The sequence below is a fragment of the Portunus trituberculatus genome, chromosome 42 (assembly GCF_017591435.1).
Source record: "Portunus trituberculatus isolate SZX2019 chromosome 42, ASM1759143v1, whole genome shotgun sequence".
NCBI classification, from domain to species: Eukaryota; Metazoa; Arthropoda; class Malacostraca; order Decapoda; family Portunidae; genus Portunus; species Portunus trituberculatus.
The window spans coordinates 8,906,938-8,926,243 of record NC_059296.1 but is presented as its reverse complement, the minus strand read 5'-3'; the positions used below and the strand labels follow the sequence as shown (position 1 = coordinate 8,926,243).

The following is a 19,306-nucleotide window of genomic DNA, read 5'->3' as shown; positions in this document are numbered from 1 at the left end:
AAAGGTTTTCAAACCCACGCCAACTACTGGACTTAACTGAACTGGGACTTTCGTTAAGTTTCGTCTCACCAAAGCCCAAAAGTTACGGCACTGACGATGAGTCGGTGCGATACTGACTCATTTTGGTGTTGAAGAGGGTGTTACTAAAGGTGTTGTCCTAAAAAATAAATAATAAATAAATAAATAAGATGAAATAGAAACTCCGTCATTCGTCTTTCGAATTTTGTCTCACCTGCGCCTTGAAAAATAACTACCACGCCTGTAATACCCTCAGGCCTCTTAGTCATAGCCTCGTAGGTCTCCGCCTGGGCTTATATGATGCACAAGAGATCATTGCATACCCGTAACATCAGTGCCTTTTATCTACACCGTACCTGCACACTGAGTGAGTATACTACTTAGCGTTTTTCCTGTTGGAATTCATCGAATTATCTGACTACAAACTATCTTCGCCCCAATAAAGAAAACAAAGTTCAAAGTGTCATTGAATGCGATCAAGCTATTCACTGCTGAGAGTGACGCAATGGCGTGGTTGAACAAAATTAAATTGGTGGCCAAACTCCAAAACAAGCTTGTTTCATGTCGTTATATTTGAAAGGTGTTGTCTTAGAAATTTATCTACCTAGAAATAAGTAAATTAGTATTGTTTACGGTTTTTGTAGATAATACATCCGCCCTCCCGTCCATCCATCATAATAAGCTTGGCTGCCCGTGGGAAACTGGTAACTGTGTTAGCCGGACGGGGAGAAAGGGAGGAAAGATAAGATTTAATGCAATGTCACTCCACACTACTGAGCCAGGCACTGTTCTAATATAGAGTAAGTTTTGGTTATATTTTCATTTCCATGTCCCAGCAGCTGAATGAAATAACTACGAAAGGGGAGCTGGGAAACAAGGACTGCTGGAGGGACATCTATAGTAGGATAGTGCCTTGCGCCATATTCTAATAAAGGACACACATGAGGAATATACAAATTAGAGATGAATTTGACATCATGGTTGCCTACATTTCAGTTTTACAAAAGCAGGAGCTCTACATAGAAAGAATAAATGTGCTTATGAAACTTAAAGGAAGTACGTACCGTACCAATTGTAACACCCAAATTAAGCTACTTGGTACGGTGATGTTAGAAATTTACAACAGGTCCTTTGATTGCCAAGTATGGATGTTAAAACTCTTAAACTTTCAGATAATGCAAAATTTTGGCTATTTCAGTTTCCCCAACCAAAACATACTTAATCTAACATAACCTAACCCCAAATGCAACCTATCACAATCCTAAATCTCCCCTAACCTAATCCAAATCTGACCTAACCTAATCTGAACCTAATTTGATTATGTTTTCTATGCCACGTGTAAATTTTCAAAAGCATGAATGAATTAATAATAGCTGGCTGCACAAAAAAAAAAAAAAAGAATAAAAGAAACATAAGCAACATACAATGAGTATAACTACTACCACAACATGTAGTTACTGTCAAAGACTGATGGTAGACATTAACCCAGTGTATAGCCCTTTATGTTTATTTGAAGGAAATTCATTATTTTTATTGAAGTTCCGTCATTGTAGAGATTTTGCATATTATATTATGTTAATGGTTTCAGTTAATGGCTCAGCGGATAAAACGTTTGCAGAAGGAGTGTCAGCAGCTGAAGGAATCTCCTCCAGCAGGTGTGACTTGCTGGCCTGAAGGGGATAACTTGGAATTATTTCGTGCAGGTAATGATTAAAGAATTTAAGAAATTCAAAATTAATCGCATACTAAATTTTTACACTGTTTCCATTTGCAGGTAACAGTCAGATCTTTTTTACGTTTGGGTATACAAGACATAAATTGAAATATGTGCTACTTGGTGTAGTCACATATTAGATATTGCTGAAAGCACCAATCTTTACTCATCCATCTGATGAGTGCCACTCAGAGGTCAAACCAACAGCTGGATTCTACTATTAAGGAAGATGAAAGATAAAATGAATAATGAATAAGAGTTTACTTGGCCGCCGTGGTACAGTGGAACTATGCGTCCTTTGGGGTCCAAGGGGTCTCCAAGCGCACGAGTTCGAATCCTGTCCATGGTCCAAGTGTAAGTTGGGCTTCCTCACTCAGGGCAACGGTTTCCTAGCGGGTGGGCTTTGAGATAGGAGGTATCACAAAAAGTATCCCCTTTAGCCCAGAAATTCCCATGAAAAGCCCACATGGTATATATATATATATAAAAAAAAAAAAAAAGAAAATCAAATTAAAAAAAAAAAAAATAGATGAAGAGATAATGACTGAATTGGAGGTAGAAAGTCATAATGCTGGTTTTCAAAAAACTGCAGATGCTTTAGCTTATGATATCTAATTCAGTGTTGCTTAATTTCCAGTCTTAAGAGGAGAGGAGGGAACCGTGTATAGCGGGGGAATATTTCATCTAGAAGTAGAAATTCCTGAGAGGTAAGGAGAGAACATTCAGCTTAATAGGTTTATTATCATATATATATATATATATATATATATATATATATATATATATATATATATATATATATATATATATGTGTGTGTGTGTGTGTGTGTGTGTGTGTGTGTGTGTAATGTTTATAGGTTTGGAGATTTCTGTTCTGATATTTGTAGTATAGTAGGCATTTAATGATTAAGTAAATCCTAGATATTAGATGAATTTCCATTCACATAACATCTGCCTATATTATTGAGGATGAAATTATGAAGGATTGACAGTTACTTGTGGGAAACAGCTGTTATATATATATATATATATATATATATATATATATATATATATATATATATATATATATATATATATATATATTAGTTATTAACTTTGCTCATATTACTGGTTAGTTTATTTATTTTTTATGTATTTACTTTATTTTTTCTTTATTACTCTTAACTTTACAGATATCCCTTTTTGCCACCAAAAGTGCGATTTCTCACTAAAGTGTATCACCCCAATATTGATTCTGCTGGGAGAATCTGTCTGGACCTGCTAAAGATGCCCCCATCAGGAAGCTGGAGACCTTTACACAATATCTCTAGTGTTCTTACTTCAGTCAGACTACTGCTGTCCTCACCCAACCCTGATGACCCTCTTATGATTGATATTGTAAGTTCATTGTTGTGATGCATGTAAGAGAGAGAGAGAGAGAGAGAATTTTCATAAATTTTTCTCATGAAAAAAAAAAAAAAAAAAAAAAAATATATATATATATATATATATATATATATATATATATATATATATATATATATATATATATATATATATATATATATATATATATATATATATATATATATATATATATATATATATATATATATATATATATATATATATATATATATATATATATATATATATATATATATATATATATATATATATATATATATATATATATATATATATATATATATATATATATATATATTGGAACCAGCAATTAATTAATGATCTCTGCTGCAATTGACTCTCTCCCTCAGCTGATAAGAAAGAAAAATTATGGTGATTTTGGCATTAGCTCTATAAAATAGCATTCTCTCGTCTGTCATTCTTTGGATGCATACTAGAGAAATTATTACTTTCTCTTTAGGCAGAGGAATACCAGTTTCGAAGACCACAATATGAAGCCACAGCCAAGGAATGGACTGCTCAGTATGCTCAAAGTGTGAGTATATTTCTTTTATGTATATTGAAAGATACATGCAATTTAATGCTTACAAAAGTGCTTAGATAGCTGAAGTGATGCTTGGCTCACCCTTCTTGGCCTGGTTTAGGCAAGATAATATATTAGAAAACATAATTCCAAGTATTTGCACTGTGATAATGATTACATGTTGTTCTTTGATTTTCCCTCTCATTTGCATATCTTATAAAATGAACAACTGAAAATATAGCAAGATAGGGAAGTAGTACATAATTGTGTACATCAATGCAGCCTTCAGTAGAATTAATTATAGCTAGACTGGGAAGTATATTACCAATCTACATCAGTACTATGCAGTATAGATCTTAAGGTAAAGATTGGAGAAAATGTGTTTAAATATGTTTTTATTTTTCAGGATAATCCTGAGGCCAGACAGCCCAGTTAAGCATGTGATATGTACCTTAGCTTTTAATAAACAGATGAAATCCAGAAACAGAGTAAAATCATGAATTAACACTTAAGTATTGGGATACTTCTTTACCTCTTAAAGGAAAATGTATTTGAGAACATTAATAGATATAATTTAATCAAAAGAAAATTAAATAAAATGGTATGGATTTAGAACATAATAAATTGTAAGTTCTTTTTAATGTAACCTGGAAAAATACAATTTTTTTGTTAATTACATTTTAAAATCTACATAGCTGAAAAGAATGAATGCAGGTAGTATTTAATAAAGTTGCGCTAATCACTGAATAACTCCTGAAAGATAAACATTAATAATTTGTGCATTGTGTGGTTCATTTGGCAAATCATTGTGCTGTTGAAGGTAAAGGGATACTTAGTAATTATTGGAATATTCTTAGCAAGGCTAGTTTGTTGAGTTGTTTACCTATGATCATTGAATACCAAGCATACTCCACATGTAGTCCTTAAAATTTTGGCCCTATTGTGTATAATGTTGATGCGAGGTGTGTAGTGTTTGCTGGTGTTATTCTTCCATCTATCAACTTGATACAACCTTCCAGACAACTATTCTCTCTTCTTCAATGACCCTCAACTATCTCACTCTTCTGCAATGAATATCCTCAATCTGTCCTTTACTCAATCTTAACTGGAAACTTCACATCTCATCTCTTGCTAAAACAGCTTCTATGAAGTAAGGTGTTCTGAGGCATCTCCGCCAGTTATTCTCGCCCCTTCAGCTGCTAACTCTCTGCAGGGGCCTTATCTGCTCCTATATGGAGTACTCTTTGCATGTTTGGTGGGGGTTTCACTCAGTTTTATTAGATAGGGTGGAATCAAAAGCTTTTTGCCTCATCAACTCCCCTCCTCTGACTGACTGTCTTCAGCCTCTTTCTCACCACCAAAATGTTGCATCTCTTTCTATCTTTTATCGCTATTTTCATGCTAACTGCTCTAATGATCTTGCTAACTACATGCCTCCCCTCCTCCTGTGGCCTTGATGCACAAGGCTTTCTCCTTCCTCTCATCCCTATTCTGTCCAACTCTCCAACACAAGAGTTAACCAGTACTCTCAATCATTCATACCTTTCTCTGGTAAACTCTGGAACTCCCTACCTGCTTCTCTACAACTACCATCTTCCTACAACTTGACTTGTTTTAAGAGGGAGATATCCAGACATTTATTCCTTAATTTTGGCAAACTCTTTACTTTTCTTTTATGTAACCAGCACTAAAGTGGGCTTTTTTTTTTTTTTCCTTGACTGATTTCTTTCCTAAAAAAAATAAATAAAATAAATAAATAAAAAAGAAGTAAATAAAAAATTTTAATTACCCAATACAAACATTATGTGATCATTAGAGTTGTAATGCTGATCCATGATTTTATGTATTTTCTATCAGATTTTGTTTATGCCATTTGGATCTGTATTTCACTGGCAGTCAAAATTATTATATCTTGGTTAAGAAACCTTTGAAGGTTTACAAAAGACATGAAGGCTATATAAATATGCTAGCACATATAGGTTCTAAATGGTATCTGTTTTGCTTGTATAGATTTATTAGTAAACTGTATGTAGATTAATTTCTTTGTCTGTATTTTTATATGAAATCATCTCAACCCATTTTATAAATTTAACATTTTTAAAATATTCAGCAATCTGTATACACACACACAACCACATGTAACATTTACATTTGGGAAAGATGGCTGCTCTTCATAAATAAAATCCATGTTTCTGTAAACTAGTTAAAGGTTCTAGGTTACTAAACTTGTTCTGAACTGGAGATTATTATTATCATTTTTCTTCTTTTAAGGTTATTTGTTATTGTAGGATCTTTCTTCTTTGTACATAATTAAGTCATCTGCTCTGTGCTTTCTTAACATAAGCATGATTATTTTTCATAAATGTTAATACAATAATCATATACTCTTACATCTTTCATAAACATTTGTGGCAAAAATGTTGAATATGTCCATATATAAGAATAACAACATACTTTTCCTAAACTTTTCATGAAATATAAACATTCCTCTACATAACAGGTTCCTTTATGATATTTGCAATGGGAATCTATGCAGTCAGCTAAAGAAAACTTAATTACTTTACTACTGGTATGAAAAACTACTTATTTTTAAAATACTGTATTAAAAATCAGTGTAACAATGTGAATAATACAGATTACTATTTAGTTATTATGTACTACCTAAGGCAGCACATGTAAGCAATGGGATGATCATGTTCCTTTTCTTTGTTGAAAAATACCAAACAGTTATTTAAGGACAGGTCATTATCATCCAGGTTATCAGTCACCACAAAGTATTGATAATGACAAGTCTTCAGGTTACAAAGATACTTGTGTGAACTGTTTTGGCCAGAAAGGAGTCCAACTATTTAGGCTGACAGATTCACAGCCAATATTAATAAATCATAATGGGCAAGAAACATGACCCCATATAATGAGGAATCTAAGCAACTTATAATCCAGATATTACACATACACATTTATGAATATAGTATTATTATTATCACAACTGACCTAACCATAACATACAGTAGGTTCGTCTTTTGCACAACGTTAAGTATGTGGAGAGTTAGTGATATAATGCGAAATACATGATTCCATCTAAAAAAAAAAAATGGTAACTAACAAGGTTGTTTTTCAAAGTAAAAAAAGTTTACTAACTATAAATAAATCTGCTATCAACACAAAAACAACCTAAAAGTGAACAAATAATAATTCATGGTTTCATTCAATGGATGAGGAAGTGTATAAAAGTAAACAACCATAGCTGGGTTCAATAACTGAAAAAAAAATATTGCAATGATGTTATTGGTGATAACCAATAATCGATTACTGGCAATAAATGTATTGCCCAAAAACTGATAAATTGATAAATCCAACATTTCAATACTAGCAATAACTGTTGATATTCTAAATTTTACAAAATCCAATACCATCAATGTGATCAATTATTGCAATAACTTTCACCTATTACATATTTTGTTAAACTGTTATGTGTAACAGAAAGGACCATGAGATATACTGTATGCAAGATGAGCAGAAAACTAAATACAGAAATAAGGTTGCTAGGATGACTCCAAATAGATGACCAACTGAAATGGAAAGTTGAGAAGGCCTCTATCTCATGCACTACAGTGGAATTATAGAGGTTACTGATGATTATTACCAATTTTATGTACCACAGGCACATCAATCATAAAATTGTAATGTAATGAGTGGTATGCAATGTGTTCCCAGTCAACTACAACAAAAGTTCATTATCAATTATGAGTTCCACTCATTATTTTCTAATACGTACATACTTTAAAATTTAATTCATCTTCATGACTTCTGTAAAACATTAAGGACCTGAGAATTTTTTTTTCCTATTTGCTGGACACCTATTATATATATATATATATATATATATATATATATATATATATATATATAATCATCAAAGCAGTACATTAAAGATGGCATTACAGTATGCCATTGAGCACAATTACTTGGTACTGACAGAAAAGAGACTGAAGCTGCAGGTGACAGGTGAAAGTTGTGCTAGTGCATGAATAGATGCACAATACAGGCCTATATGCTATTAGTGTAAACTTGATGAAGATAATATATGCTACTGTTTGTATGCATAATGTAAACATGAGTAAAAGACGAACTTTCTGTACAGTTAAAGCCAGTACCTCCCTGGGGTAGGGTAAAGGGTTAGGAGTTTGGTTCCTCTGTGTTTCTTGAGCCGTACCATACATACACATCTTAAATTACTGACTCCACATTTACATCAAAACATTATGGGAGCCATCCCTTAAAAGATTCATTAAATTTAAATATCTTTTAGTCTCATGATAAATACTAAATATATCCTCCCAATAATTTTAAAAATCCAGCATTTAACAATACAATTTGCAATTATAAAAAATAATCTACAATTTGTAACTATGTACTAGTGTACATATTTGGGTGAAGCACCACATAACAGGACTTGAGGTACCTTTCTGACTATGGTGAACACAATGGTTAAAGAGAAGTGTATCTATTACTTCTCATTGAGGTGTAAACAACATTCTTATATTAATATAGTTTCTCATTGCTCCATGTTACATGAAGAAGGCTACTAATGAAGCATGAAATATGGCAAATATCTAAATTTCATAATCCAAGATACCATAGATGTTGGCATACAAGAGAAAATGAATTTGAAATGGTATAGAAGTTGTTATATATATATATATATATATATATATATATATATATATATATATATATATATATATATATATATATATATTCTGATCCTTTACCTCATATGGTCATATATAATTGTGCTGAAACTCAAGCCAGCATATCTTGGCAGGTGATATTGTCTCTAATCAAGCCAGCTAACTCTTAGATCTTATATAAAAATTAAGAAACTGCATCATATAAAAGGTATATGGAATGAAAATTTATGCAATGTGCATGAATGTGGACCATAAAATTCCAAGTTAAAACAATGGAAATCATATTTTGTAATTTTGTTTGTTTGTCATCTCAGTTCACCATTTAAATCATTGCATTTTGACAAATCCAGAATGTTAGTTTAGATCCAGGCTTCCACCCACTTAATAATGAGTTTACCTCATACATGGTTATTAATGACAAGGATTTATCAAATATAAATTTTAACTAAAATTTCTTGTAGCTACACCAACATTTATGGTAAATTAAAAAGCAGTGTAATGGTTGAAATTTTGAACCAAGCTGACATTCTCTTAAAAGAAAAAAAGAGAGAACAATGTCAAGTAAATATTAGATGAAGTGAGGTAAAATGAACTTATGGTAAGTATACAAATAAAATTTTTCCTGCACGGTATTAATGGTTATTGTTGTTAAACTACTCAATTGGATGATCCGTAACTAAAGTATGACTGTGATACAGTAGGAACTCATTTTGGTACACAGCAATTTGAAAATTTTGATTTTGAAGTTTTCAAGCAGTATGCATAATTACAAATATTACAATAACTTAAAGGAAATACATTATAATTAATACAAGTTCAAATCTGGCACTAGTTCCTAATCAAAGTCAAAACAGTGTGAAATTGCAGACATGTGGGTAATAACTTTTCTTGCATTTCCTTCAAATCTGCAGCAGACAAAATATTGTTGCTTTCTAGTATCTAAGTCAATACCTTATGCATCATTCTTTTTCACAAACTGTAATGAGTGAGAAGACAAGTCAAGAACTGGTCATTGAATAGCAAGATGGGTAAAGCTTTGCTATTATGAATTGATTAGAAGAGTACATACAATTTCACATACCATTAATTTAGTGGCATTAATTACAAGTTTTGTTTCAACTTCATGGTATGCATATATTTGTATATTTGTGCTTTTCATTCATTTCCTTTTTATTTATGAAGAGCTGGGCAAATGAACAATGGCACCAACTGATTACAAATTAAATGGATCTCACATACTATACACTTATAGTGTCAAAATTACTTAATATATTACTACAATACATAATTTGTTTGTTCCCAATCTATGAATAGTCAGGGCTGATATGTCTTTGAAGCAGGAATGATTGTACTGTATCAAAGAATTTTATGTTCCCAATGAGCCAGTCATTTATCCAACCTTTTATGGAACCTACCTTGCATCACAGTTCCTACTGTACCAAAGTTGATCATGGTTATTTTCATTCAGGACACTCAACTTAGTTACATAGTAATGCTGTTACAAAAGTTTGAATAATCACACAATAACAGTGTGCAAATCTTGTAACAAGTCATGATGTATAACTATACAACATATTGCACACAACATGACAACACAGTGGATGAAGCACAACTACTTGTTCTTACACTCACATCTTAAAGTACTAAAGTAAAAATAAAGGTTACACTGAATAAATGCAATAAAAGATATAATTGTATAAACAATTTCTACGTTTCAATTTTCTTTTCAAAACCAATCTTCATAATATAGAGTAAAGAAAGAGTTTGGGAATAAACTCCCACAATTTTGCACAACCTTTGTAGAGAGAGAGAGAGAGAGAGAGAGAGAGAGAGAGAGAGAGAGAGAGAGAGAGAGAGAGAGAGAGAGAGAGAGAGAGAGAGAGAGAGAGAGAGAGAGAGAGAGAGAGAGAGAGAGAGAGAGAGAGAGAGAGAGAGAGAGAAAATAATACATACATGCATTGAAATGACTCTTGTCAACATATTTACTAATTTGGGATAGTGTATTAATGAAGGATGCTGTATCATCTAAATACCCCTGAAAGAGTACCTACAGATGGTTAACATTCCTAATAATCTGCCACAAGTGGCACAGTGAGCCTAATTTATTATAACAGTATTTTATGATACATGTATATACATGCATATATAATTTTATGTTAAAAAGAAATCAAAGAAAACTCATTTAAAAATTTCAGCTTCATTCAACAAAAGTACCAGTATGATTTGCATAAGCTAATTTATGGTTGATGTATGACAAACAGCATGTGGGAATAAGAATATATGTGTTTATAAAAACATATTTGACTGGCCAAGTATACTTGCTAATGCATCACACATCAACATGAATAATTGTACGATAATTGTGCAATCAGGATTAATATATATATATATATATATATATATATATATATATATATATATATATATATATATATATATATATATATATATATATATATAATTTGATTTATCAAAATACAAAAAGGCAACAATGTTATGATTGCTTTATATAATACAGTTAATATAGCTGATATTTTAAGTAAGGTACAAATTACAACAATTGTGCCTTTCATTCTTTCAAAAAAGAAATAATGTGCAAAGGTAATTATGAATATCAAGAGTGAATATCCACAAAGGCTCCACTCAACCAGTGCTCTTTTGATGAACTAATCATATGGACTCAGCTCTGCTCCTGCAAACAAAGGAGTGAAATAATCTTTAAACACATGATACTTAAAAGCCACACAAAGCATAGCAACAAAGGCAGTTTTAGCTACTTTAGAACAGAAAAGTCAAATAAGATGCCAATTTTACATTCATTTCCTTACACAATAGTATAATAAGCCATTTTGCTGCACAATGAGTCTTGCCACTGTTCATGCAGAAATATACAGTATATATAGAGTAAAATGAAACAAATTTATGTAATTCAAGAGATAAATTACTACTTTAGCCACAAAGAAAAGTTGTGTTCATATTGAGCAGCACTATCATGGGCATCTGCTAAGATACCAGAAAATTGGACTCCACGAGTGTTCATAATAGTACGGTATTCATAACTAAGAAGCATTTTACAAGGTATCATAATATTCATTACTGTAATAAATGGTTGACCACAAAAATTTCTTTCATGGCAAATATAAGATGTAGTAACTCAAAATTACTACCCATTTTAAAAGTATGCATGCAATGGTACTGTAAAGCACTCATCTAAAATGTGTATGATTGCAAGCAACTTTGTTCTTAAAACTAAAGAAAGATTCTAAATATGTGAAGATGAAAATCTTACATCATCTTGATGTGAAGATGAAAATGTATTGTGATGTCATAGATATGATCAAATTCAACAATAAGAGGAAGTAAATTATCAGATAAAGTGTGGAACAAGACTCACTTTTACCTACAAAAAAAAATAAATAAATAAAAATAAAAAAATAAAATAAAATAAATAAATAAAAATAAAATAAATCCAAAATTGCCATTGTCTTCTTCAGTCTGGTTAGTTCTTTAGGAGAATTTTGTAACAAATAAGTTTATTATTATTATTTTTCTTATGCAGGCAAGGGCAACAAAATTGCAATAAAAGGGCAACTGAGGTGACAAGCCCATGCAAAGTTGAAAGCATCAACCAAAAGCAGGGATAAGTGTCTTGAAACCTCCCTCTGGAAAGAATTAAATCATAGGAAGGTAGAAACATGGAAGCAGGCAGGGTGTTCCAGAGTTTACCCGATCTGGCTTATAAATTTGTGCATTTATTCCCAACACCACTTTTGAACCCATTCTATAAGTCTATGCTAATCATCAAAAAAATAGTTTTGAGCCAACTTAGAAGATGGATCATACTCAGTATATGCCCAAGTGCTTAGTATAGTCTCATCGTCTGCCATCTGTACTATATGAAATTTGGGCATTTTACAATTTACTATTTTTTGCATTTCCTAATACAGTAGGTGTTGATAGACACCAAATTATGAACTGATCAGCTGTAAAATATTTTATGCATTAAGCAATTGCAAGCTAGGCAATCAATAGTGAGGTGGCACATACAGATATTGTAGTGATTTTGGAGTGAACTTCAACCATCAATGAAGGATCACTACATATGCACAAGATTTTTGAGCAGGTATGAAACATCTACACATGCATGACCAGCTGCTGTGGATGTTTGTAGGATTAGTTCTAAAGGTGTAAAATATGGAAAACTAAGGACAACATGCAGTGGTTGAGTTTATACTACATGCCTTCACTCTCATCAGTCTTGTTAATAACAAAAACATCATGCTGTGAATTTCTCATCTGGTACTGTCCCATACTAGTTGTTCTTGCTCTAGCCATGCTCACAAAACAAATAGTCAACTATTGGACCTTCCCTTCTTCTTACCTCTGAGAAGTCATGTGAGAATGTGAAAAATCTTCCCACTGGAAATAGCCCTATTCCCCAAACCCTCCCATGCTCTCTCTCTTACACATCCATAAGAGAGATGTATAACAAAGTCTTTACTTCTTAGGCTGACACTGCAATATGTTGCTAATGAAATGTTAAAAATCTAGCATCACGACATGTAAAATAGATAAAACAAATAAAATCAAATAATATTAGATAAAATAAATACACAAGAGCAGTACATAATAAAAAAACAGGAAACTACTAAAAACACTATATGGAATTAAATAAAATAAGATTTACTATTGTGTGGATATAAAAGAAAAAAAAACAAAAAAGTGAAAGATATTTGCTTAAAGCTTTATAAATATAGATGGATATTTTGATTGGTCTTGAAAAGAACAAAACCATGTAAGTGCAGCTCTGGTCCTGTATATCATAGTTATCTTACTACACACTTAAGTGGAATCAGCTTATTACTAAAACACATGAGAAGAAAGGGTGGAAGTTTCATATTGTGTCTTTTTAAGAAGTTACAAACTGCTCAAGTGTGACTTCTGGAACAATAATGAACTAAGTATGAATCAACTGGACATCTATTGTGTATAATCCATTTATTTTGAGTAGTAAATAAAATTAATGTAAATCATATATTCTCTCATGCTTTCAACCTGAATTACTAATACTGTGCCAAAACAGCATCAACTTTCTATTTCATTAACATACAGTGATTTTTCCAGCATACAACTGTCACCATACAAAAGCTTGAATATTTTTAAAGTATGAATGGTGCACAAAAAATGCTTGCAAATTAATCATGAATTAGGAGGCTGAGAAAACATTATATGCTTCATTTCAATTTGTTGAGAATGAAAGGAAAAGTTGTATATTTTGTTAAAGGATTTATTTTTCTGTTTTGTGCTGATTAGCAGATTTATATTACAAAAATAGTTATGTGTGACTGATAAAAAAAAAAAAAAAGTTCAGGGATGATAGAAATTAAAAAGTTTAGGTTCAGATCTGTGTTTCCATGGTTTTGACAATGACAGTACGTATATGACTATTCACTCACACAGTTTCACAAACTGCGCGTCTAAGTTAAAAGTTTATGCTGAATCTGTCAATTCTTTTATTGGCTATTCAGAAAACTACTAGTCATATTAAAATGCTGATAACCTCCATCGGCAAGTTTAATTAAATGAAACTTAAAACTTAGTGAGTGAAATGCTTGGTTATGAAAAGTGCATCTTGTATTTAAAAAAGCAGTAGTCATTCTCATGTAAATACTTTTTATGTATTAAGTTTGCCGAGAGATCTTGTAAAATCCAAAAATCCAACAATATATATTCTACTCCAATGAAATGAATCTTGAAAGGGAATGAAAATGATTATCATAAACAGAAAGATGAAAGTATTAGTTCTTAGGATATGTTCAAAGAGCCAATGTTGGTGACAGTCTGCATAATGTAATATGCAACAAATGCTCCATGTGGTAGCTCTGCTACTTGTAAATGCAGTTTCAGGCACGTAAGTACTGGGAAGATGACATGAATTTTGAGGAGTTACTATTATGATCTGGTTAAGTCTTTGTGGCAATGACAGCCAAACAAAAGCTTTGATATATGTAGATACAGAGTCAGCAATCCATGTTACAATTTGTGGTGTGTGCAATGCTGTAATCACAAGATGATACAGATGGAAAAGACAGCAGGTATAAGCTACACAGACTCTGCTTCCAAGTCTGCATCTATATATCTCCTGAAATTACAATGGTCAACAAGCCTAGATAATCAGGCACTAAACAGTTAAAAACTTATCTCATAAAACTCATTAGGTGCTTTAAACAAAATAAGATAAGGATGCAATCAACATATGAGGTCTACTTTGTTAGGAAAACCAAATATCAAATTTTATCTTTTTGCATCTGTGACATCTCACTGTATTAGCATGGATAAATTAACAGTTAATGTTATTAATAGTGATGGTGGTGATGATAATGGTGATAGAATTGAAGATGATGATCATAATAGCTATAATAATGATGATGAAATGAAGGAATAATGATGATGATAGTACTGATGATTATGATCATGATAATTTAACCTGTTTCTCATGTGTGGTCTCATTTAAAAATAATCAGGAAGGTGGCAGTTAACTATTCTGATGAAGACCAAAGGAGTGTAATCACAGTTGGCATAACTTGTAAATCAACAACAATGCTAATTTGCAAAAGCATGTGGTCTTGATTAAGCCTGTTGTGACCACATCCCCTTCCTGCTTTTCCTGGATGTTTTTCTAGATGTGATAAATGATTGTCTTTCTAATGCCCACCCTATTCAGCAGGGAAAGACATAATAATATCAATGATTATATACTTAAGGTTTTCAATGGTATGTTAGAAATCTATCATTTCTTGTTCCTCTAATTCAGAGGTGGCACCTACTTCCTGGTCCCAGCCCTCAATTTCTCCCGCCAATTTGTAGTGGTGTTTGCGAAGTTCAGAGAGTTTGGAGCGCTCTTCTTCCAGATGCTTCTCAGTCTCCAAAACTTTGACTAAAGTTTCCATCTCCATTCGTTTGGTGTGATGAAGGCTTAGCTTGGAAAAGTCTAATGTGTCTGGGTGAAAGATAAAACAGTAAGCCTCAATCAAGTATTATGCTGGGATCTCAATGTCAATTGAACATTAAATCATACTAATAAGATTCAAACCCTGATATCCAAAATAAGAATGGTTATTAAGGACAAAGGTTTTTATCTTTTGAAATTTACTGTATAATTAAAGGTCTAGAAAATAATATAGACAACAAAGACATTTCTAATTAACTGTTTTACATGACATAACTTACTGGCAATAGCAATTTTGTCTCGACAATTTTCTGCAGTAGCAACCACAGTCCCTGTAAGGGTGGAGATGGTTTTTGCCGTGACATTCAGGTTGCGTAGCTTTTCACTTGATCTGTCAGCTTTTACTCTGGATGCCATCACTAACTGCATGGAAGATGCTGCAATCTCACGTGAAGATACAATAACTTCTTCAAACTTTCCTTTTCCACTAACGACCTGATCAGCAGCAGTCCTGCAAAGTGAAAGGTCATAAAAACTTTCCATTAATTTTCCTATGGAACCTCAAAACATAAACTGATGAATCGCCACTTTGACAACCAACTATAGAGGAAAACATGCTATGTCCATTCAAACAATGCAAGGTCAAAGTGGCCTTTAGATTTAGAATTGCATGACAATAATCATTATAAGTTAAAACTTGCATAAAGTATATAAGAATTCCTACATGTAAATCAAAACAATCTTACATGAGAGCTTGGCAAGCAATAGCTACTGCTTTTGCTCCAGATAATAATCCTTCAGACCAACGATGATTGCGTTTGTAGAATTCCTTGGGAGATGCTCCTCCCCTCCCTGAGTCCACTATTTCTTTCTGTAGCTCAGCACCTCGCCGCACAAGCTGTCTTACAGCTGCCATCAAGTCACTGCATGTCCCCAGGATGCTTTCATTAACCTGATAATTAAGTACAACATTAAATATCTTTCTGAAATATTTCCTTACCAATGTAATTCTTAGCTTTTTCCCCTTCAATAAATTATATTTACCATTACATCATCATAAGAAAGTAAAAGCAGAATGATGTACTGAAAGCAATAGCTAAAACTTACTGTGTTTAATTCTACTAAAAATACGGTGCACACATACAAACACATTATATATATATATATATATATATATATATATATATATATATATATATATATATATATATATATATATATATATATATATATATATATATATATATATATATATATATATATATATATATACACAGTGGTACCTCGACATAAAATTTTAATTCGTTCCGTGACGATCGTTGTATATTAAAAAAATCGCACATCAAATCAATTTTTCCCATAAAAATTAATGGAAATAGAATTAATTACTTCTTGTAATATGAATTTATCCCCCCCAAAAAAAATTCAACATGCTTTAAATACCAACCAAATATAGATTTAATATAAGATAAATACAATGTTTATTGTATGCATGATATAAATTAACTATATTGCCCAACATAACAAATTAACTTGCAAAACTCAGGACACCGATAGACGTTCATCATGCAAGACTCGGGGCACGTCGATAGACGTTTAGGCTTTTTACAGCTATATTTTGGCTATTTTTTCCCATTTTCTTTGCTTATGAGCTGCCAACACTCATCAGGAGTAAACATATGCTCTACGACTGTGATTTCACTGTCTGATTCCGCCACCTCTCCCGCGCGTCTTACTTCTATACCTCGGGTCTCTCGCCATGTTACGGGGAGACAACTTTTGAATGAGAGTGGTATCAGAACAGGAGAGAGAGAGAGAGAGAGAGAGAGAGAGAGAGAGAGAGAGAGAGAGAGAGAGAGAGAGAGAGAGAGAGAGAGAGAGAGAGAGAGAGAGAGAGAGAGAGAGAGAGATACAAGGGGCCCACTTTCTCTCGCTCTAGCCAAGGCCACTGAACACGATCGGATGCAAGGCCATGTAAACTGATGATACCACCTCATTCAACCTGTGATATTTTGGTAACCATGACATCTAGAGACTTCTGGTTTTTTGTAATGCAAAGAGGAAGAGTTGCTTGTGGGCAGAACACCATTTGTACTCACCCGTTTATTGAATTTCTAAGTGTAATCAGTATGTGAATACAGGCTATTTTGTGTGTTTCTCGCTAAACTTTTACTTTTGAGACCCATAATCACAAGTTCACAAAACTTAAGAAAAAATACACACTGCCGAGGAGCACAGACACATACATGCACAAAGGATGAACAACGATACACAACACGGGCTAAATGTTCGGGTGGACGTGGGTAGCCGAGCGATCGCTGTGCCACCTACCAATGGCTATTCGTATCTTAAAAATATCATCATATTTCAAGGCATAAATTATATGAATTTTTTCGTCATATATAAAAAAATTGTGTGTTGGGGCGATCGTATCTCGAGGTATTACTATATATATATATATATATATATATATATATATATATATATATATATATATATATATATATATATATATGCAAAAGGAGCAATTATGGGCAAAATTAATTTAGAGACATAGCTATTATTCTAAAACTATGAAAGAAATGCAAGCAAAGAACTCTGATTAAAATTTCAAGATAATTATCTTCTTGCCTTCATATATCAAAACTAATAATTAAACAGGTATTCCAAAAATCCATTCAAGGCTACCATTCATTAGTAATCAATATTCAAATTATATTTAGCACTTTTAAACATTTGCATAATTCCTCCACTCAAATTTAATATAAGAGTAAAACAGCTTTCAAATCAGTACAGCTTGCTTTTACACATGCAATTTTTGCTCCATTGAACAGTTGTCACAATTAATGCCAACTATGTCCTGATTTATCACAAATAAGGATTAGTCTACTGTATCATTCCTAATAAGTTTGTATTTTGTTACGAAATGTTAAGAAATATACACACAAACTCGCAATCATCATTTCCGTAATTTTTTCTTTACTCACAAATTCCTTGGGATGATGATATGTGATTCTCCTCTCATCCTGTTAAAATTACAACTTTTACCAATAACTTCTACTGTGTAATAACTAACAGTAACTTTTTAAGGGGTGACCATCTTGAAAAATCAACCTGTATATATCATAAGCTGCTCACCACTTCCCAAGCATCTTGATGGTTGTTTCCTGCTGTAAGCACTTTCAAGTAATTATTTAATAAGGTTTCACAATCCTCATGAAACCTACCCCTGCCCTGGGGCAGGTGTTATGAATACTACCTCTATATTCTCTTTGAGTTGTAAGAGGTGATGAAAAAGGGATAGAGCAAGGAGGCTAGGAGCCTCCTCTGTAGTGTCCTACGTACAAAACAGTGTACAGTCCACATCTCATAATTTCTTTCATCAGTTCTTCACTCTCAGTAAGGACAATATAATATCAAAAATTTCCTTTATCCAAACATGAATGAAAAATATACAATGTACTGTACAAGCATGAAATTTACTCGAATTGAAGAAATTAATCAATATTCTTTATTTTTTGCAATTTCAAGAAGACATGGGCACGGTCTGATATAAATCACCATCTAGATCCATTAAACAAGGGTATGCAACACTAAATGTTTCATAAAATAATACAAGATAACTGCAATTAGCAAATATCATAGTAAAGCTGAAGTTCAATAGACCTCACCTCAAGCTGGGTGCCAGTGTCCTTAGCTCGAGAGTTTTCCAACATGGCTGTGAAACGCTCCACTGCATCCTTGATAGCAGTCTCCATCTTATCCATTTCTCTCTCAACTGTTAATGCCACATCCTCCTCTCCAGGGCTGCGGTCCTCACACTGACTCACTAATAGGCAGCATCTACAACAGAAGTAAGAAGTAATAATGAATTTTTCAAAATTATCACCTATCTGAGGGATTTAAAGGAAATGAGAATAATCTAACCTTGATATCATGCCAGACTGATGTCCATCATGGAGTGAAAAGGCAAAATGTCCTAATACACAACCATCCAC

The 19,306-nt window shown here is 32.5% G+C and overlaps 2 protein-coding genes across 6 annotated transcripts in view; one reads left to right on the top strand and one right to left on the bottom strand.

Annotated features, from left to right (window-relative positions):
* The first annotated feature begins 36 nt into the window (after positions 1 to 36).
* LOC123517332 (ubiquitin-conjugating enzyme E2 T-like) lies at positions 37 to 5,906 on the top strand. Of its 3 annotated transcripts, none has more exons than XM_045277322.1 (6): positions 37 to 385; positions 1,607 to 1,721; positions 2,370 to 2,439; positions 2,908 to 3,112; positions 3,603 to 3,677; positions 4,072 to 5,906. In XM_045277322.1, the coding sequence occupies exons 2-6, from the start codon at positions 1,610 to 1,612 to the stop codon at positions 4,099 to 4,101; spliced, it is 492 nt and encodes a 163-aa protein (XP_045133257.1). In that variant the 5' UTR covers positions 37 to 385; positions 1,607 to 1,609; the 3' UTR covers positions 4,102 to 5,906. The 3 variants fall into 3 exon arrangements, with proteins under 3 accessions (XP_045133257.1, XP_045133259.1, XP_045133258.1); XM_045277324.1 differs by lacking the exon at positions 37 to 385 and adding an exon at positions 580 to 598; XM_045277323.1 differs by lacking the exon at positions 37 to 385 and adding an exon at positions 679 to 818.
* Positions 5,662 to 19,306, bottom strand: part of LOC123517331 (huntingtin-interacting protein 1-related protein-like) — a 40,498-nt gene continuing 26,853 nt past the window's right edge. For 2 of the 3 annotated variants that reach the window (XM_045277319.1, XM_045277320.1), the window contains 4 exons: positions 18,980 to 19,151; positions 16,055 to 16,260; positions 15,590 to 15,819; positions 11,207 to 15,359 (listed from right to left, as the gene is read on the bottom strand). In XM_045277319.1, coding sequence (XP_045133254.1) covers positions 15,139 to 15,359; positions 15,590 to 15,819; positions 16,055 to 16,260; positions 18,980 to 19,151 — 829 coding nt within the window. In that variant the 3' untranslated portion in view covers positions 11,207 to 15,138. Of the gene's footprint in view, positions 11,052 to 11,206; positions 15,360 to 15,589; positions 15,820 to 16,054; positions 16,261 to 18,979; positions 19,152 to 19,306 lie in introns of those variants that run through there. The other variant, XM_045277321.1, reaches the window with a different exon arrangement.